The sequence below is a fragment of the Argiope bruennichi genome, chromosome 3, assembly GCF_947563725.1.
Source record: "Argiope bruennichi chromosome 3, qqArgBrue1.1, whole genome shotgun sequence".
Lineage (NCBI taxonomy): Eukaryota > Metazoa > Arthropoda > Arachnida > Araneae > Araneidae > Argiope > Argiope bruennichi.
In genome coordinates, this window is record NC_079153.1 from 78,676,386 (window position 1) to 78,694,120 (window position 17,735).

The following is a 17,735-nucleotide window of genomic DNA, read 5'->3' on the forward strand; positions in this document are numbered from 1 at the left end:
TTTTATCTTGTTGACCTTCAAAGCAAAAAAGACAATTCGGTTATGGTAAATTTTATACAGTGCTTATTGTGCACACTTAATGCATTGAAACACAGTAGGCAAAATAACTTTATTAGACTTATGACAAAGCAAAAATTGCATCAATAAATTCCCAAAGCCATTCTAAAATGTGATTTTTTGCAACAATATAAAATCACTTACGAAAGAAAAGAATACATTTTTATTTTTTAGCTTTTGTTATGTTCCCCCACCCCCTTCATAAAAATTGCCACAATCAATTAAATGATGAACAAAAGTGTAAGAAAATTTTAATAAAAAATCGTGAGACCAATATCAGATTCTATTTTTATTATGGAAAAATTTGGACACATATACATTCCCACTTGGATTGAAATTGGAACATTAAAGTAATGGACTAGGGTGATGCAAATGAAAAAAAAGTGAGATTCAAAGGGAGAAAAATACCAGTGCATGGAATTACCTTGTTCTAAGTAAATAATGGATTTAAAAAATACAAAAATACTAAAATCATGCATCTGTCTACCAAAACAAGAATAATTTAATACTGTGTAAAAAAAAGAGGATCAAACTATGCATAAAAATAAAACATTTAGTAACAAATGACTATACTAAACAAAATGTAGGGACTAAAAATAAATCCTTTAATAATAATTTTACTTGACTCTAAATAATAATTTGTAATTTTTTTAAAATCCCATCACAACAATTGAAAACAATGTGATTTGTTAAAAGTAAATAGGTAAAAACAATGGCAATAACATTTCTTACATTGGTTTTATTACTTTTGCTTTTCTATGCAAACAACAAGTCAAACTTTACAAAAACAATTACAATACGATGTACATAATATTACAATTCAATTTTATGCTTGAAAAGAAGTTTGATGTTGCAACAGCCTATAAACATCACACTTTAAACTGCTCAGCTTTTGATAAACAACCACCATCCCCATCAATTGAAAATATGTATATTTAAAGCGTTTAAAATTTTACTAAACATCTTGATCATTAATATAAAACTTTTAACTTTTTCTCCAACATTCTTTTGAATGGCAATGTCAGATTTCTGGTAAAAATCAAATTTTTATTTGAAATCTTCCCTTTATAAAAATTTAATTTTTACAAGAGCGGATTTATTTATTTTTTTGCTTGTATGTATAACTCCAAGCTTTCTAAATATACTTTCATCAAAACCAGATATTTTGATGAAACTCTTTAGTCAGTCCCTTATCATAAATCATGAGCAATACTTTAAGTACTTAACAGCAAAAAAGAACAATGCACTACTATGATACATCATAACAGGGCTTAAGTCAAAGTTATAACTCTTTAATGATATGCGATTAGTGGAACACTTTCGCAATACATGTCAGTTAAATTAATCAAACAACTATATTAAATATCTTTTCATTTATAATTAATTATTGCTTTATTTCTCACTGTTCTTGTAATTAAACTATCATGAAAAAAATATTTCAAATCAAAGTTTTAGAAATCCTTCATTACAATACTTGATAAATAACCATTACATACCATTTAAAGTAATAACGTGGATTTTAGAATCTGCTTCAAAACTTTACATTTGATAATAAATATTCCTTTTGATAATAACATTTTAAAAGTAAAGTGACTACTATGTAAAATATAATCAAGCTGTAGAAAATTCAATTAAATCTTTCAGAACAACCTATCATTTTGTTGAAAATTATAGAAATAAATATAAGTATAAATTTGTATTAATGACAGAAAAAGAGGAAAATAAAGAAATTTTATATTAGAAAACTAATTTCTTTTTAATCCGAAGTATCTGTATTTTAAAATCATTAAGTTTTCTTAAGCACAAGAACAACAATTAAAATTAAATAAAACAAGAATAGTTAAGTACAAAAAGGAAAATGAATTTATAGATGCAGAAAAAATTATCTAAATGATCACATTTGTTTATGCAAGATTTAAAACTTTGCATAAAAAATTGTAAAAAACTTTAATTTTTTTTAAATACTTAAAAAAAACGATAGACATAAAATAGTTACAAGCATCAAATAAGAGAAGCAAGAATAGATCAGAAAAATGCATGGGGGGGGGGGGAATCCAATTGAAAAAAGAAGTATTTAAATTGCTAATTAACATTATTAACATTGGTTTAAAAAAAGGGGGGCAATGGAATAATAATAACTTTACAAAAAATTACAAATTTTGATTGAATTTTCATTTAAGATTTAATGTAACAAAACATTCTGAGATAGATAATCATAAAAATAATATTTCAAATCGATTCTTATAAGTACAATCAAATGCAATAAATATGCACTTGTTCAAACAAAACATATGAATGAGATCAATGAACACTCACACTATATAATTGGCATATGTAAATAAGACAAATATTTTCCAAAAGAAGAACACATTAATATATTAAAATTTCAATGAGATAAGGTGGGAGAAAGAACCAAATATTTCATTATCTAATTTTTTTCAGCTAAATGGCTGTGGTGAAACACACATTTTACTCTTTGGATTTTATTTTAATTGAAATTGAATAAGAAATCTTAATTCACAGTATCATCTTTATTTTACAAGCCAAGCATATACAATAATAGCAAACCAAACAGTTTACAAATTCAATCTGTTTGCAAATCTGTAAATTATTTTTTCATATTAAACAAACAAAATCAAATTTTTCAAAAATTTCAAATTTAAATTTGAAATTTTTCAAAAATTTCAAATTTAAATATGAAATTTTTTAAATAACAATTGTCAATTTAACATTCTTTCAAAATTTTTGTAACAAACATCTTTTAAAATAAAGTTACTGAAAATCTGAAAATGAATTTTTTCTGTACAATTTACTTTTTTTGTAAATTATTTCTAGCAAGCAAATATAATTAACTTCTATAAACTTCAAGGAAAAAAACATATTTGAAATGAATGCTACAAAACCTTCAAGATTCTTGTCTTGTATAAGAAAATAAGCATATAATTTATAAAACACTTTATTTCATAACTTCAAAACTAAATTATTTAAATCCATTTTTTTTAAGGATTCTTTATTGAGGAGCCACATTTTGAATAAGAATCTTACTTATGAAAAATTAAAATACCATTTACCTATTTAGATAGAAAGGACAACATTAAATGCGATTTTTAAAAACTACAGGTTGCACATTTTTACAGTAAATTGGACAACATGGCAGGTTGTACTACAAAAAAATGTATAGTCAGAAAAATATGTAAAGATTATAGCAATTATTCCTACATTAGCTGCCCTAATATGTAAATGATATATAGATAATATTTGCAGTCAAATAAATGCGGTAAATTCATAACAAATTCATAATTTTTCAAAAATAATACATTCATAAAAACTCAAATACTTTTATAAAAAAAAAGAGATCATAGAATTGTAATTTTTATATTTCAACATTACTTGACTACTCATATATATATTTTTTAGCATGAAGTTCTATAAGTACACAATATTTGAATTGCTCAAGATAAAAAATATTGAAGCAAATAACTTTTTTTTTCTTTACAGCTACTTAAAGCAGAATAGGTTTTAAGATTTTCACTTTGATGCTTATGGTGGTTGTTATGCTAGCATCATTTCTCACTTGCATACTATTTAGTACGAAGAGGATGGAAAGTCAGGGCACCTTGTCGTTCCTTGTGAGCAGCTTTAGGTAGGAGCACTGTACAGGCTTATGTATGGACAAAAGACCAAGAGCTTCCTCCACAGGAAACCATTTCCTTTTACGTCCTGAAAAATTGCCTAATGTTAGGAAAAATTTTACATTATTAAGATTGAACGGGAATAACTATTTTCATTCCCAATATAAATAACATCAATTTTATAATGTTCATTAAAGTATCTAGAATATATAATTTAAGATAAAATCATTCTCTTAAATTGATATAAATTGATTCCAAATACATTGCTCAACAATTTTTGAAATGAACAGTGTGCTCTTAATCATGCAAAATATTTCGTTTCTTTCATTACTTCAAAATGTATTTAAAAGTCTTGCTATAAAAAATATCAATATTATATTGACAACCCAATCTAAAAAAAATAACAATCAAAAATGGTTAGTTTCAAAATATAAGCATTTCCGATTTCATTACGACACTGAAAACTTCAATTTATATCTTTATAACTTGGAATCAAACTTTTTGTAAGTTAAATTTGGAATTGTTGCTTTATATTAGGTAAAAGGAGTTCACTGCCTTTTGTAAAACGTGTGCAACTAAAAGAGTTGTTCTAAATTGGGTTGTGGATTTGTAACAGAAATAACAATATAAGTATTACAAATTAATAACACATTTTTCTTTGCTTGATAATAATACTTAAAAAGTATTTTATTAACAAACACTAACAACCCATTAAAATAACAATAACTTAAAACAAAAAAAAAACTGGAGGGAAAAAAACTTTTCATTCAAACGAAACACTTTAAATCTCAGAACAAGTCCAATCCAAAAATTGTATTGCTATTTTATGAATATTTTTGCATTTATTTAACATGCTGACTCGTGCTTCCTTTTACATGCAGCCTATGAAAATGACAAACCAAAATTTTTGCATCTAATAATCAATGAAGAAATTGGAACAAACTCATTTCAAATTCAGCTGGTCTTATTTGAAATTTAATGCAGCAATATCACATTTAATGAGCATTCATAAATTTAAAAATGTATAAATAAATCTAATGATTCTGAGTATTTTCTACAATCTTTATATATGGATACAGTTTCAAAAAAGGTTTTAGAGAATGTGTCATGACAATTTCTTAGAATTTAGATATTACATTATATATACATATATTATTTTATCTTTAAATGTACTTTTCCCACTGAATATATTAGATATTATAATAAAAAAAAAACCTGCATATCTGGTTGAACAAATATATGAAATAATTTGGAAATATATTCAAGTTTTAATCTTAAATTCTTTCTTAAATTAATTAATTTTGAACCAATTATACAATAAGTCAGGAAAGAAACTTATACTCATGGAAAAAGGAAGACCTTTGATAAAAATATGAATCAAAGGAAATTTTATGAACAGAATTATCATAAAACTTACTTCAACGCAACATATAAATTCAAAAACAATACCAACAATAAATTCAAAGTTCTTGTCCTTATTTAAAACAAAGACTTATTTTAACAATCAGATCTGTATATCATAAAACAAGAATCAGATTTGGTTGAATATCATTTAATTATGATTATTGCTTCATTTTAAGGCTACTCAAAGACTATTATGGGGCAGACCATTATTCTGTGCAGAGATCAGATGATTAGGATGATCAAATGACAAATTCTTTAAACTTCGAAATCATAATAATGTGAAAAAGATTTTACCAGACAACTGATACATAGAAAATGAGATTCTTTAATGGAATTTATCTTTAATCGATATTAGTTTTGAACTAACCATTCCAAAGTTCTGAAAGCTCAGACTAAGAAATAACCATGATACATAAAATTCCATAACACCAGAGAAAAAAAAATTGTAAAATGTGTACTTAGAATCTTTAAAATATTAAATTACTGAATAAATGCACTTATCAAAATAAATTCCAGAAGTAAAAATAAAAAAGGACGTAAAACAAAATTTAATAAATAATTCAAAATTTACACATACTACCTATGCTTTTGGAATCTTCCCATTCATCAAGCTCTTCTGTGACAACTAAAACAAACACCGAAGTCCGATGTTTCCTTTCAGGATTCTATAAAATTAAATAATGCTGAATTAACATTTACTCCAATTTCAGTTGACATTTTGTATAAAGATAATAATTCACAATTTTTAATAAAGTAAGAAATATATTTTATTACAAATTAACATTATTCATATGAATTTAGTTCTTTTCCAGGGATGGTGACAATCAGGAGCAGTTGTCTCTCGATCAGTAACTGCTTGCCACCTCAACAGAGTTTTGTGAGCAAAAATCTTAACTGTTTTCAGAAAGAAGGCATTGAGAGCTGATTATCAAAAATATTAATAATTTAAATTCTACTTAAAGATTATTATATGGCAAACAGTTGAAATATGCATTCCCCCCCCCAAATTTGATGACCTGGTAAACAATAATTAAATTTGCAAAATGTGGATATCGCATTTTATAGTTGCCCATTTCACACGTAGATTGCACTACATTTGGCTGAATAACCGACAAATAACAATAAGGAGAATGCCACAATTTACAGATAATTTTTAGTTAGTCAACCAAGAAATCAATAAGACATAAAAATTTCAGATTATACTTCAGATTTTTTTTTGATCACCTATTAGATGATTAAAGAAAATGAATATCAGTTTTATATAAGACTAGGGTTTTTTGATAATGCAATATATGCATGGGTGCCTTTTGCACTTAAGACTTACTTTTTTTATATTTGCCCAAATATTTCTTTTTGCAAAATAAATTTTCAAGATTTTATAACTTATTAAATTTTATTTCTTTACAATATTTCCTAGTCTAGTGAACAACTAAAACCAATCTACTAAAAATAGAAGTAGCTGCTGTCAACACTTTCCTGCAATGTAGGCTAAGAAGAATTTTTTGTTGTTGTTAGATTAGATTGATTTAGATTTACTTAAATATAAAGCATCTGTCCTTTGCAATTTAATTTCTTATACTATAATTATCTTATTAATAAAATATTAACTGCTACAATTTGATGACAAAATGTATACATGATTTGATAACTATTATTCATAGTTAAATAATTTATACAAAGAATACACTACACTTGTTGAATGAGTTCATTTAAAGATTATTTAGATAGTATATTCATAATTATAAGTAAGAAATCAGAATGTGAATTCTATTTCATTTTGCCTGTTATTTCATGGGAAAAAAAACTATATTATTCAAATGTTTTTTTTAATTACATAAAGTTAAATGTAGCTAATTAAAAGAGTACTTAGTAAAAAAAAAAATTTTTTTTTAACTGAACAAAATAATTATTTTAAGAGCATTCAAGCTCACAATAATTCTTAGGGGAAAAAAAATTTTAAATAACCCCCATATGTAAAAGATAAAGATAGACAAACTTGAATTTAGGAACAGATTCCTCATTTTTGAATAAATTCATTCCAAAATAATAATTCCTTTAATTCACATTTCCCACATAATTTTTTATTTAAAAATCCTTTTAATAAAAGTTTAATATACAGCAGCAGTACAAAAAAAACATGATAATTATTTAAAAAAAAGAAATACATCGAATGTTTGTTCTGTTTCTGAAAATTTTCACCAAAGATCTGTTTATGAAAGTCATTAGTGTGCCAAGAGGACAAGAAATTAACAATTACCATAGCTGCTTGGAGAGTTCTAACTTTCCAGATTCTTATATATAGTAAATTCTGAAAAAAAAATTATTTTCGGACACAATTTTTATAATCCAAAATGCTGATAACAAATTTAAATACTCAAAACTTACTTGATCACTTTTTTTTTTTTTTTAAGTGTATAGGAAGAGGATAATACGAAGCAAATATCTGCTATTTGAAAATAAATTGCAGCAGAAAATTTCAATATATTCCTCATTTCAGAAACAATTACATTCAGGGTAAAAGAATTATTCAGTCATCCAATGTTTTGGTCATAATTCTGTCTCCATCTCATCTTGTATATAACAAAACTTTAAAAAGAATTAGTTATTAATCTTTACAAGCAAAAGAAATATAGTAAATTAGAGGTAAAAATGAAAGCAATCGTTTCTATTATTTGACATTTTGATAACAATGCTTTTCAGGAAATGATGGGATATTCTCGCTTTTCTTGTTAAATCTGCAGGAGCATTTCTCAACATCTATAAATTAATCATAAGTACATATTGACTTTTTGCTTACAAGGAGAAATTTTGTTACTCAGGGACAAGCATAACTGCTGAACTAATGAGTTGGGATTTCCTTTCCCCAATTAAATTTTCCAATAGTACCCTAATTGCTCCTTAAAATCCTTTCCCTATTGTGTCATACCCCCATAAGGTCTGGAGATTTTCGACAGCAGATGTTAAGATTAATGTTGACACTAATATGTTCTAATGAAGAAATGGAAATATAGAAGTTCTTTTTTATCAAAATATAGAAGTTTTGATAAAAAGAACTTCTATATTTTTATGACTTTTTTATCAAAAGAAGTAATCTTAAGATGCATGGAATAAGTAAGATTAGTTTTATTCATGAATTATATTTGATCAAATCAAATTGTTTACATATCCATTCCTTAATTTTATGGTAACAATTTTCCTGTATCAATAATATTAAATTTCAACAGAGAATGCTAATCTATCTAGAGAATTTGATATAGAAAGTAATTTTAAAACTATACTTGCATGCTCATTAAAATTAAAAATCTTTGCAACATCATAAAATTTAATCATCTAAAAGTTCTCTCTTCCCCTCTCCCTCCCCATTTTAAGAATAATTCATCTAGAACCTCATTATGAACACACATTAAATATAAGAGCACTTTTAATTTATTTAATCCTAAACAAATGCATTTACTATAGCAACAGATTAGTATTAGTAATTAATAAGATTAATATCTAAAGAGAATAAAATTCCTAAGTTGAAATCATTTTAAGAAATATGTAGATATATATTTTTAACATATCTTTATTTTACAAAGTAAATTACCAAAATTTATTAAGAATTTCAGAATTAAAATGATAGAAAGGCCCAAGTTGTAACATAGGACAGAGAATTTTTACCTAGAAAAAATATTCTCTTCTTACCTAAAAAATTCTCTAACAAAATATTCTCTAACATGCATCATTCACAAATATTATAGATATATTACCAAATGTAACCAAATCAAAACATCTCCTTTCCCTTTCAAATGACAGATTTTTTTTTAATTAGAAATATGAATGATAACAAATTGTTTAAATTTTCCAAGGGCCTTTTCTTTACATAAGTTTGCATACCTTTTACTGCATGTTAACAATATTTCTTTACATTACAAAGAGTATTTCTTATTATTTTTTTACATTTCATTTCAAATATTTAAACATATAAAATAGATAAAAAGAAAAAAGGATAAGCTTAGTGTATGGTGAGAACAAGAAAGCTGCAGTTTTGTAGGTTGGTTATATTATACATAATCCATATTTATAAATTTGACATTTAAAGCCATTATAATTATATGTAAACTTACTAGATGAAGTATTTCATTTTAGTCTGCTAGAGAAAACATCAGATATCTGTATATTTCCATTCATATGAATTTTAATATTGTTACTATAGATGTAATACTGTATTCTGACAGTAAGGTATATTGTTACAATGTCCATCACTGTCAAAAACATTAAATATTAGAAATATATATTATCATCTTTAAATTTAATTATAAATAACATGTATTTAAGAGATTAAAAAAATCATTTTAATATCTTGACACCACTGCTTTAAAAAATGCATTAACATTGTATTCCACCTGTCCTACTAGCATTATTAAATAAATTGTTTTAATATGCAAATATAAACATTTTAAAGTGCATAACTATTTTGGTCGACAATGAATTATCTCAAGAATTTATATATCAATTTCCAAGATGCACTTGGTGTTTTTAAAACTTGCCTCAAATGTGCCAAGACATCGGCCTAAGTGTCCCCTGACGCCAGCCTCTTCAACCACTTCTCTCATTGCAGCTACACTTGGTTCTTCATTAGGCTCCAGTCCACCGCCAGGTACAATCCACCTCTCTGGAGCTCTGCTACTAGTTACTAAAAGTACCTAAAAGACAGGAAAAAGAAATTATTTAGTCTTACTTTAAAGTTACTGAATCAAAATATACCAAAAGCAGAAAAAAAAATATCCAGTTTAAGAAATTTTTAAATAAATGCTCATTTTAACATTTTTTAAAGATCAGAAACATCTAGATTAATTTTGATTAGACTATATAGAGATCACTAACTTATCTAGATTTTCAAACTCCACAAAAAAAATCTGAAAATTTCAGAACAATAAATTCAATAAGAAAAATATCAACCCATGTTTAAAAGTTAATAATAAGGCATTAAAAGAATCTTTGTTACATCTTTACTGCTCAATCATCATAAAGGGACAAAAAATTAAACCAAATAAAATTATTACTGCAATATAAATTTTATTAAAAATATCTACAACCAAACTTCCTATAGCATGGCAATCTGATAATATGATACAAAAATATTGGATTCTTCATAGCTTTCCTATATGTTTTGATTGTGCTAAGCATATTTATTTTACTTCACACAATTCTGAAGCAACTTAGAACTGGATTCAGAAGAATTTTCTAAGACAACAGAGAAGAGATGCTAAATTTTGAGGATTTAAACACACACAAACACAACTTTTATGTTTAATCTTTTAATACTTCTTTTATTATAATACAGGATTCAAATAATTGAAATTTAAAAAACAATTTTACTAACATTTTCTACAATCAAATTTCATTAAGATCAATATGCAATTAGATTTTTCAGGTAGTAATTTTTATTTCTGGCTTTTAAAAACGCTTAAAGAATTATCCAAAGTTGTTACAAAATTTAAAGTTTTCAGATAAGATTTATATTTCAAAAGAATTTAAGACACAGGTAAAAAAAGAAAGAAAACAAGGTCAGATATTCATTGAGATCACTTCAGAGTAGTTTAAAAGAGTCTAAAATATGTGCAAATCCTAATTTTAAATCTTTCAACAGGGTAAATAAATCTTGCACTGATTAACAACAAAAAATGAATGCTCTTTCTATTTTAGCTTAAGCAAACAAAGATTTAAACTCATTTTTGACAGCAATGATAATGCTATCTGCTTAAGAGAATAAACAACTAGTTTCCTTTTTAGCTTACACATACATGAATTAGAAATGTTCAATATTAAAACAAAAACTTCAGAAAAATGCCATATTTTTTTAAATGATAAAGAAAGTGACTACATATTTTTTGTGAAAAAAAAAAATCATACTATGTGCATGAAAGATTTGCTTGAAGGAGGGAAAGAAATCATAACTTTTAAACGTCCACTTCAAAAATAATTCCGACTTTCATGTCTTAAATAATGAGAAAAACAACTAAAAAATAATATTTTAAATAAAGTTTATAATGAAGAAATAACTTATTGACAATGGGCAACACAGTACTCTATTTAAGGAAAAACATTTGTAAATATGATAAATAAATAACTTTCATTTTAAATAACTTTTAATTTAACATTATAGAATAAAATATAGCATTCTCAATCATACAAAAAAAAATGAAAAACATTCATTTGTTTCCCCTTTAAAACTTATTCTGCCAAATGCATGATATAAATTTATATAATAGCATCTTCAGTGTGCATCTGATTAGTATAAACTGGCATCAAAACTTCAGTTTTCGATTTATAATATTTCAATTAATGAAAGCTTAATTCCAAATATTAAACTTCCCCATGCATTTACAAAAAAAAAAAAAAAAAAAAAAAGAAGGATTATAGCTATTTGCAAAAGAAATTGATTTATCAACAAGTCTCTCGCAACTTTTCTACTCCATCTTTAAATTTTAATTAATGTAAATTCCTAATTCTATTTTTTTGTTATTCATTTTTAATTGATCATTTGTTTATTACTTTAATTAGAAAAAAATTATTAAACATTTTTAACTTTTAAAAATGTATTCTCTTTAGTGAACAAATACAGCATTACTCATAACATGGTAAATGTCAGCAACATCAAAATAAATAAAACTGTGCTTGAATTGATATATTATATATACATATAAATATATTGATTCTGCATATTTATTTTGTTTCATTACAATAATATTGGCTGAAGAACTACAGACAACGAAAATCAAAACAACTAAAAATGAAGATGTGCTAAAAAAAAAAAAAAAGAGAGAGAGAGAGAGAGAGAGAGGTTGAGAAAGAATGATTAATTTACAGTAAACAGTACTATTTAAATTTTTGATATTCCTAGTTTCTTTAGTTTTGCTCCTTGCCAAATAAGCAAAACTTCATCTTGCAGGTCTGCACTTTCTACAGTGGACCAATGCAGAAAAATCTTTGAATTCACCAGGAAAATAATTATTTAAAAATCAATAATTTCTTTGTTATTATTACTTTAATACAGAGAGAAATATTCGAAAAGTAACTTCAGGAAATTTGAAAAAGTTAATTAAAATGTCAAATGCAGAAATTTCAGTTTTTAATCTCTCACCTTTTATAGAAAGACGATTTTAAAAATAATTCTCAAAATTCAGAAAAATAAGCCGGCTGCAAAACTAATTTATTTATTTTCTATCCAAACATAATAAATGTATACAAAAAAATGGAGCTTATTAAAGTTGAAAAATTGGCAGTTTGCTGGTAATAATTTCCTTGGTCAAAACAAAAAAAAAAGCCAGACAAAATCTAAACAGATTGTTTTCTTCTTGTAGGAAACATACTCGTAGAGTTGCAATGCCGATTTGATTTTGGTGTAACATTTGGCATGTTTTGGTTCTTCCACTATTAATTAATTATAACTCAGAAAAATGTTATGAAAAATTAAATGAAAAATGATATATAAAATTATCTACAATAAATTTTAAAATTTAAGCAAAGTCTGGATTAGTCATCATTATAACTAAATGTACCAAATTTCATGATTTAAGTCCAATATGATGTGTAAAATGTAGACATACTAATATTCCTAACATTTCCTTTCATCATATGACAATTTCCTCCTTTAGGTGACCAACTATTTTGCAGGTATATTAGTAGTGTTTGATTTCAATAAAATCTTAAACTTAACATGATGTTCACGATTCTGTCAAAAAGTATTTTTTTTAAGCATGAAATTGTAATGTACATTAAAGTTGACATTATTTATTCTGTTTATTGCTTAAATGATTTAATTCAACTATCCATAAAGTCGGTCCTCGGACATCATAATGGCATTAAAAATCAAAGTTTAAGGTTAATCTATTTCAAATTCTATGTCTTTTATGGTAATATAATTTTTATTTGTTGATTTCTCATGTAAATTATGCAATTTGCAGAATCTCTACTTAGCTTTCAATAATGGAAGAAAATCATGCGATTGAATATTTGCAAAAACAAAGATTGCAGTTTAAATTTTATTTTAATAACTGTTAAATATGAAAAACTGACAAAAATAAGAAAAAGTTACAAAGCAATTAAACTAGCAGCATTATAAAAATTAATAATAATATTCCGAAAATAATTTTTGAGCTACAAAATTTTTGATAATGATGAGAAAACAAAATGTTGCCTAATTTTTTATTAAAATTCTGAACAAATTGCTTTAAAATGCACAATACTGTTTCTTGAAATATATCTATGTTGAATTTTACCATTCCAGGATTAATCAACTCGCAAACATACTTTCTTTTATAGGTATAGATCATTTAAAAATACAGGAGTAATTTTACCTTTGAAGAAAGCATACAATGTTGAATAATTACTAAAGATCGATCATAAATTACAAAACAGCTTTACATAAAGAGTAAGGGTGGAGGTAGGATATAATACTGTAACCAAATTTCAAACATTGGAATAACAACTATTTATTATATTGGAACATACAAAACATTTTGAAACACCTGAAAAGGAAAAGTCGTCATATGATGTTCTGTACAGTTAAATAGAAAAATGAATATGAACTACATCTTAATAAAGATTTTATCTTTATAAAATCTTAATAAAAATTTTTAGAGTACTTTTTAATGGTGACCAAAAAACATCAAGAAAAATTTTTGCTACATTAAAAGAATATACTCAAGAGTATAAATATATGCATAATAAATATGTGCATAACTATCAGCAAAAATATTTCATGGTGCTTTTTGGTTGTCGTTACAATTGACAAGTACCAATTTTAGTATGAGAAATGGGAGCGAAATACAACATTCCATACATCATACTTTGAAGGTCGTCACCCAGCAATTGTTGTGGAATTGAATTTTGAACCATGTTTTTTATTGTTGGTTACCAGGTTGTACACATTTTAGCTCTTGCATCCAGAAAAATATTGCATAAATTTGTGTCCATCCGATATCTTCTATTAACTTAAAAATGCTTCAAATAAAATGATTAAATTTAAATGGGTGAAAATAGTTTTTTCTAAACTTTTTCAATACATAATAATGTTTATTGCCAATGTATTAAATGACTGCACTAGTGAATTCCAGCATTTAAGTATAAGATTTGCAAACATAATTAAATTTTAAGGATCAGATTTACTATATGGTCACCCTTGGTGCGATTTTTTTTACATTGGCGATAAATCTTTTTATATGGCAACCCCCATTCAACTCGACAAGTAATTGCATTAACCCTATTGGTCAACTGGTCAATTGAATGTAGCCGCTGTCTGACCATGTTGCATGTGTGCTTTTTTAGTCTTCAACTCCTGCGTTCTTTTCGTGAAATTTTTGTGATGGCTGCTGCATGGGGAATGCCTGAGGTAAGTATGAGAATGATGTTATGTGGTATGATGAGAATGTTAATTTAAGGTATTTGTATGGATTAGATAAAGGGAAGGGAATGTTTGAATTTTGTATGAAAGCGGGTTTGATTGCGGATAGATACGAGTGTTGTAAGTGTGGTAAGGATATGAAATTGGTCGAAAGGCACGATATAAGTAATGGTTTTGAGTGGAGGTAGAAATCTAAGGTGAAAGGACAAATGCATGACGTCAAAAGGAGTGTGAGAAAGGATTCTTTTTTTGAATTGAGTCGAATGACATTGAATGAGATTTTAGTTCAGGTATATTTGTGGGTGACTCAGAGTAAGGTTGATTTTAATATGAAAGAGTAAATGTACATGTGCAACAAATTCATGGCTTTTATCGATTCTATCATCCACATTTACCCTCCTCAAAGAGCCGGAAGCAGCAGCATCGTCATCGAAGTAGAGGCGGAGTGAGGTGGGCGAGCGATAGCGGCAAATGGGAGAGATGTTTTGTTTATTGTTCCCACTATTTGCCCACTATTTTTTTTCTTTTTCTTTTTTATTTTTTGAGCAGACAACATTTTTATTACGCTATTTTCTTTAAATCTCGTTCATACAAGAAGTCGCCATTTTGACAACTTTTGGCGAGATTTTGAAAAAGTTGCCAAGGGTGATCACACAGTAAATTTTTACCAATTTTAATTACAAAAGAAACTGTTAAGGTGTTTTGGTATACGATTAAATGTAAATACTGTTTATATATGTTAATGAATGTTATACTTGTTTGAATGAATATATGAAAACATTATGATTATATCAGGTATTTTTCCTCTAAGCTTTAAAAAGGGCAAGATGAAGATAGTGGAGAAAATACGTTGTTAAAGTGCAATTTTTCATATCACATGATTGCTATATTCAGTTGCATTTAAGTATACAGGTGGAATCTTGCTTAATGAGCATAATTCATTCCTGAATCTTACTTGTGATATGAAAAAAATTTCCCATAGGAATCCATGTAAAATACAATAATGCATTCCATCACACACAAAAAAAGTGAATTTATAATAATGTATTGTTTTTTTTAATATAATGTTGTTTAAAGCCATTGGATTATGACTCAAAATTTTAGCGAAAATGAGAAATTAGTTAACGAATTTGCAGAATATTGCTTAATGAATTTGTAAATTAACAACTGCCTTATCAGAGTGGTGTGATATATAATATATAATGCAATAATTACCTATGTTTTCAACCTTTCTCTTACTTCACTAGAATCTGTTGTGAAGTTGGTCTGTTGCATCTATTATTTCTTCCTCTCTGAACAATCTCCTGTGATGCAGAAGGCAGCTTCTAAAGCTCTTTGGTATTTCTGGCTATTTTCTTCTACTAGCTAATCTATGTCACCATTATCCATCTTTAATCTCATTTTCTTGGCCAGAGACAGAATCTTATTGATTAAAGCTCTTAAGAGTTGTATTCAACAACACCGTTCCACTACAACTTTTACCATGTAGATAGATTCAAACAATGCTCAATACAAACTGATACAAGCCAATTAAGCATGCGACATCAAGGTGTGTCTTTGCTACTTGTTAAGAAAGGCACTTTTTTTTTCATTTTTCCTTGCTTGTTAAGCTAAGTATGCTTCACAGAAGGAAAAAGTGTACAAAAAAGTATAAATGTTTATGTTAAGTAAAAACTAATACTAATTTAAGCAACAAAAACAAATCTTGATATATAACTAATATTTGGTCATTTAATGGTGATGCAGTGAAACGATAAAATCACGGAAATATACAAATTTTTTTACAAAATTCTAGAAAGAAATTATGCATCTAAAATCTTGATGCAACATTTTTTTAAGATTATGTGAAATTAAATTATTTTTGAAACATAATAAATAACCTGAAGGATAGAAAATAAAAACACACAAATCGACCTTTCTATTTAAAAAATGAAGTCCAAACAAAACAAAAAATATTCTACTTAAAATGTTACTTAATCTGTAGAACATACAATGTATTAAATATGATTTAAATTAATTATATTGATTATATATAAATCATAAGCGACTTGCACCATTTGACATTGAGATCCTTGAATTCCATTTTGTGCAAAAAAAAAAAAAAAAATTAAAAAATATTTCACATCATATGTTTTATGCAAATTTCTTATTCATTTATCCTTTTGCCATTTAAGTAAATAAATTTGAAAAATCCAGAAAATACATCATTTTAACTATCAATCAAAAATTTGCAAATATATTCTAAGAAAAAATGAATTTAGTTTTTTTATATTAAATTATGGATTAAAGACTTAATTTAAAGGAATAATTAGTAGAATACAAAAATAATTTTAAAAATTGCATATTTTCGTTATATTTAATAAAATTCCATTTAACACATAAATTAATATTAATTAAGTACTCCATTTATTGTATGCAAGTCAAATTTAGAAGTAATTTTTCTTTTTCAGTAAAATATTCTTTATACATGTTCAAAAATAATGCAAGATTGGAGATGAGACAGAAATTTTATTTAGCAAGCTTCATTAACTGCTAAGTAGAATTAATTCTTTCTCATATAAGAAAAAAATATCACTTCGAACTTCACGAAAAAATTACTTTCGTAACAATATTCCATAAGCTGTTGATAAGTCTGTAATACCTTATGTAATTATTGATTTCGTTCCACAAATATGCAACATGATTTTCGATGGAATTTTCAAGGTCCTCGACAAACCAGACTTTGTATGTTCCACTATTGACAAGATATACAAAAAAAAAATACTATTTTTTTCTTTCACATACTTGCACAAAAATGTTATGTTGGACTGATCTTATGATTAATAAAATACAATAAGTAGCTTACTAACCTCAGTTTCATGCTCATCTTTAACACAAAGGCAGGCCGCTCGCCGACGAAATCCATCTTCATCGTACGTACGGGTGGAATTGGGTTTTTCCTTCACCATTTTGTAACAGAGATGAAAGAAATAATTGGATGACTAATGCCTAAAAGTAGCAGGGCTTGCGGTGGACTACGTAGCCATATTCTTCATTTTTCTTACTATGGATTGCAGTAGTAGTGAAACGAAAAGCGCAGGATCACTTCGTAGCAGTGCAGGCTCAGGATTGCTCTGGTTTTCTCCTGAAATAAAGATGTAACATCCGCGCATCTTCCTTGTTAAGAATTTTAACAATTCTGTAAATAAACATTGGTTATAGGGAAAGAATATTTGGATTTTTTTTAAAATTAAGCTAATTATTAGAATTTCTGT

General features: G+C 26.3%; 1 protein-coding gene across 4 annotated transcripts; it reads right to left on the bottom strand.

Annotated features, from left to right (window-relative positions):
• Positions 1-333: 333 nt before the first annotated feature.
• On the bottom strand, positions 334-17,462 carry LOC129963126 (diphosphoinositol polyphosphate phosphohydrolase 1-like). Of its 4 annotated transcripts, none has more exons than XM_056077218.1 (4): positions 17,331-17,462; positions 9,623-9,778; positions 5,674-5,758; positions 334-3,777 (listed from the first exon to the last, which is right to left on the bottom strand). In XM_056077218.1, the coding sequence occupies exons 1-4, from the start codon at positions 17,427-17,429 to the stop codon at positions 3,665-3,667; spliced, it is 453 nt and encodes a 150-aa protein (XP_055933193.1). In that variant the 5' UTR covers positions 17,430-17,462; the 3' UTR covers positions 334-3,664. The 4 variants fall into 4 exon arrangements, with proteins under 4 accessions (XP_055933193.1, XP_055933191.1, XP_055933192.1 ...); XM_056077216.1 differs by having other exon boundaries at positions 334-3,789; XM_056077217.1 differs by having other exon boundaries at positions 5,671-5,758.
• Positions 17,463-17,735: the final 273 nt, after the last annotated feature.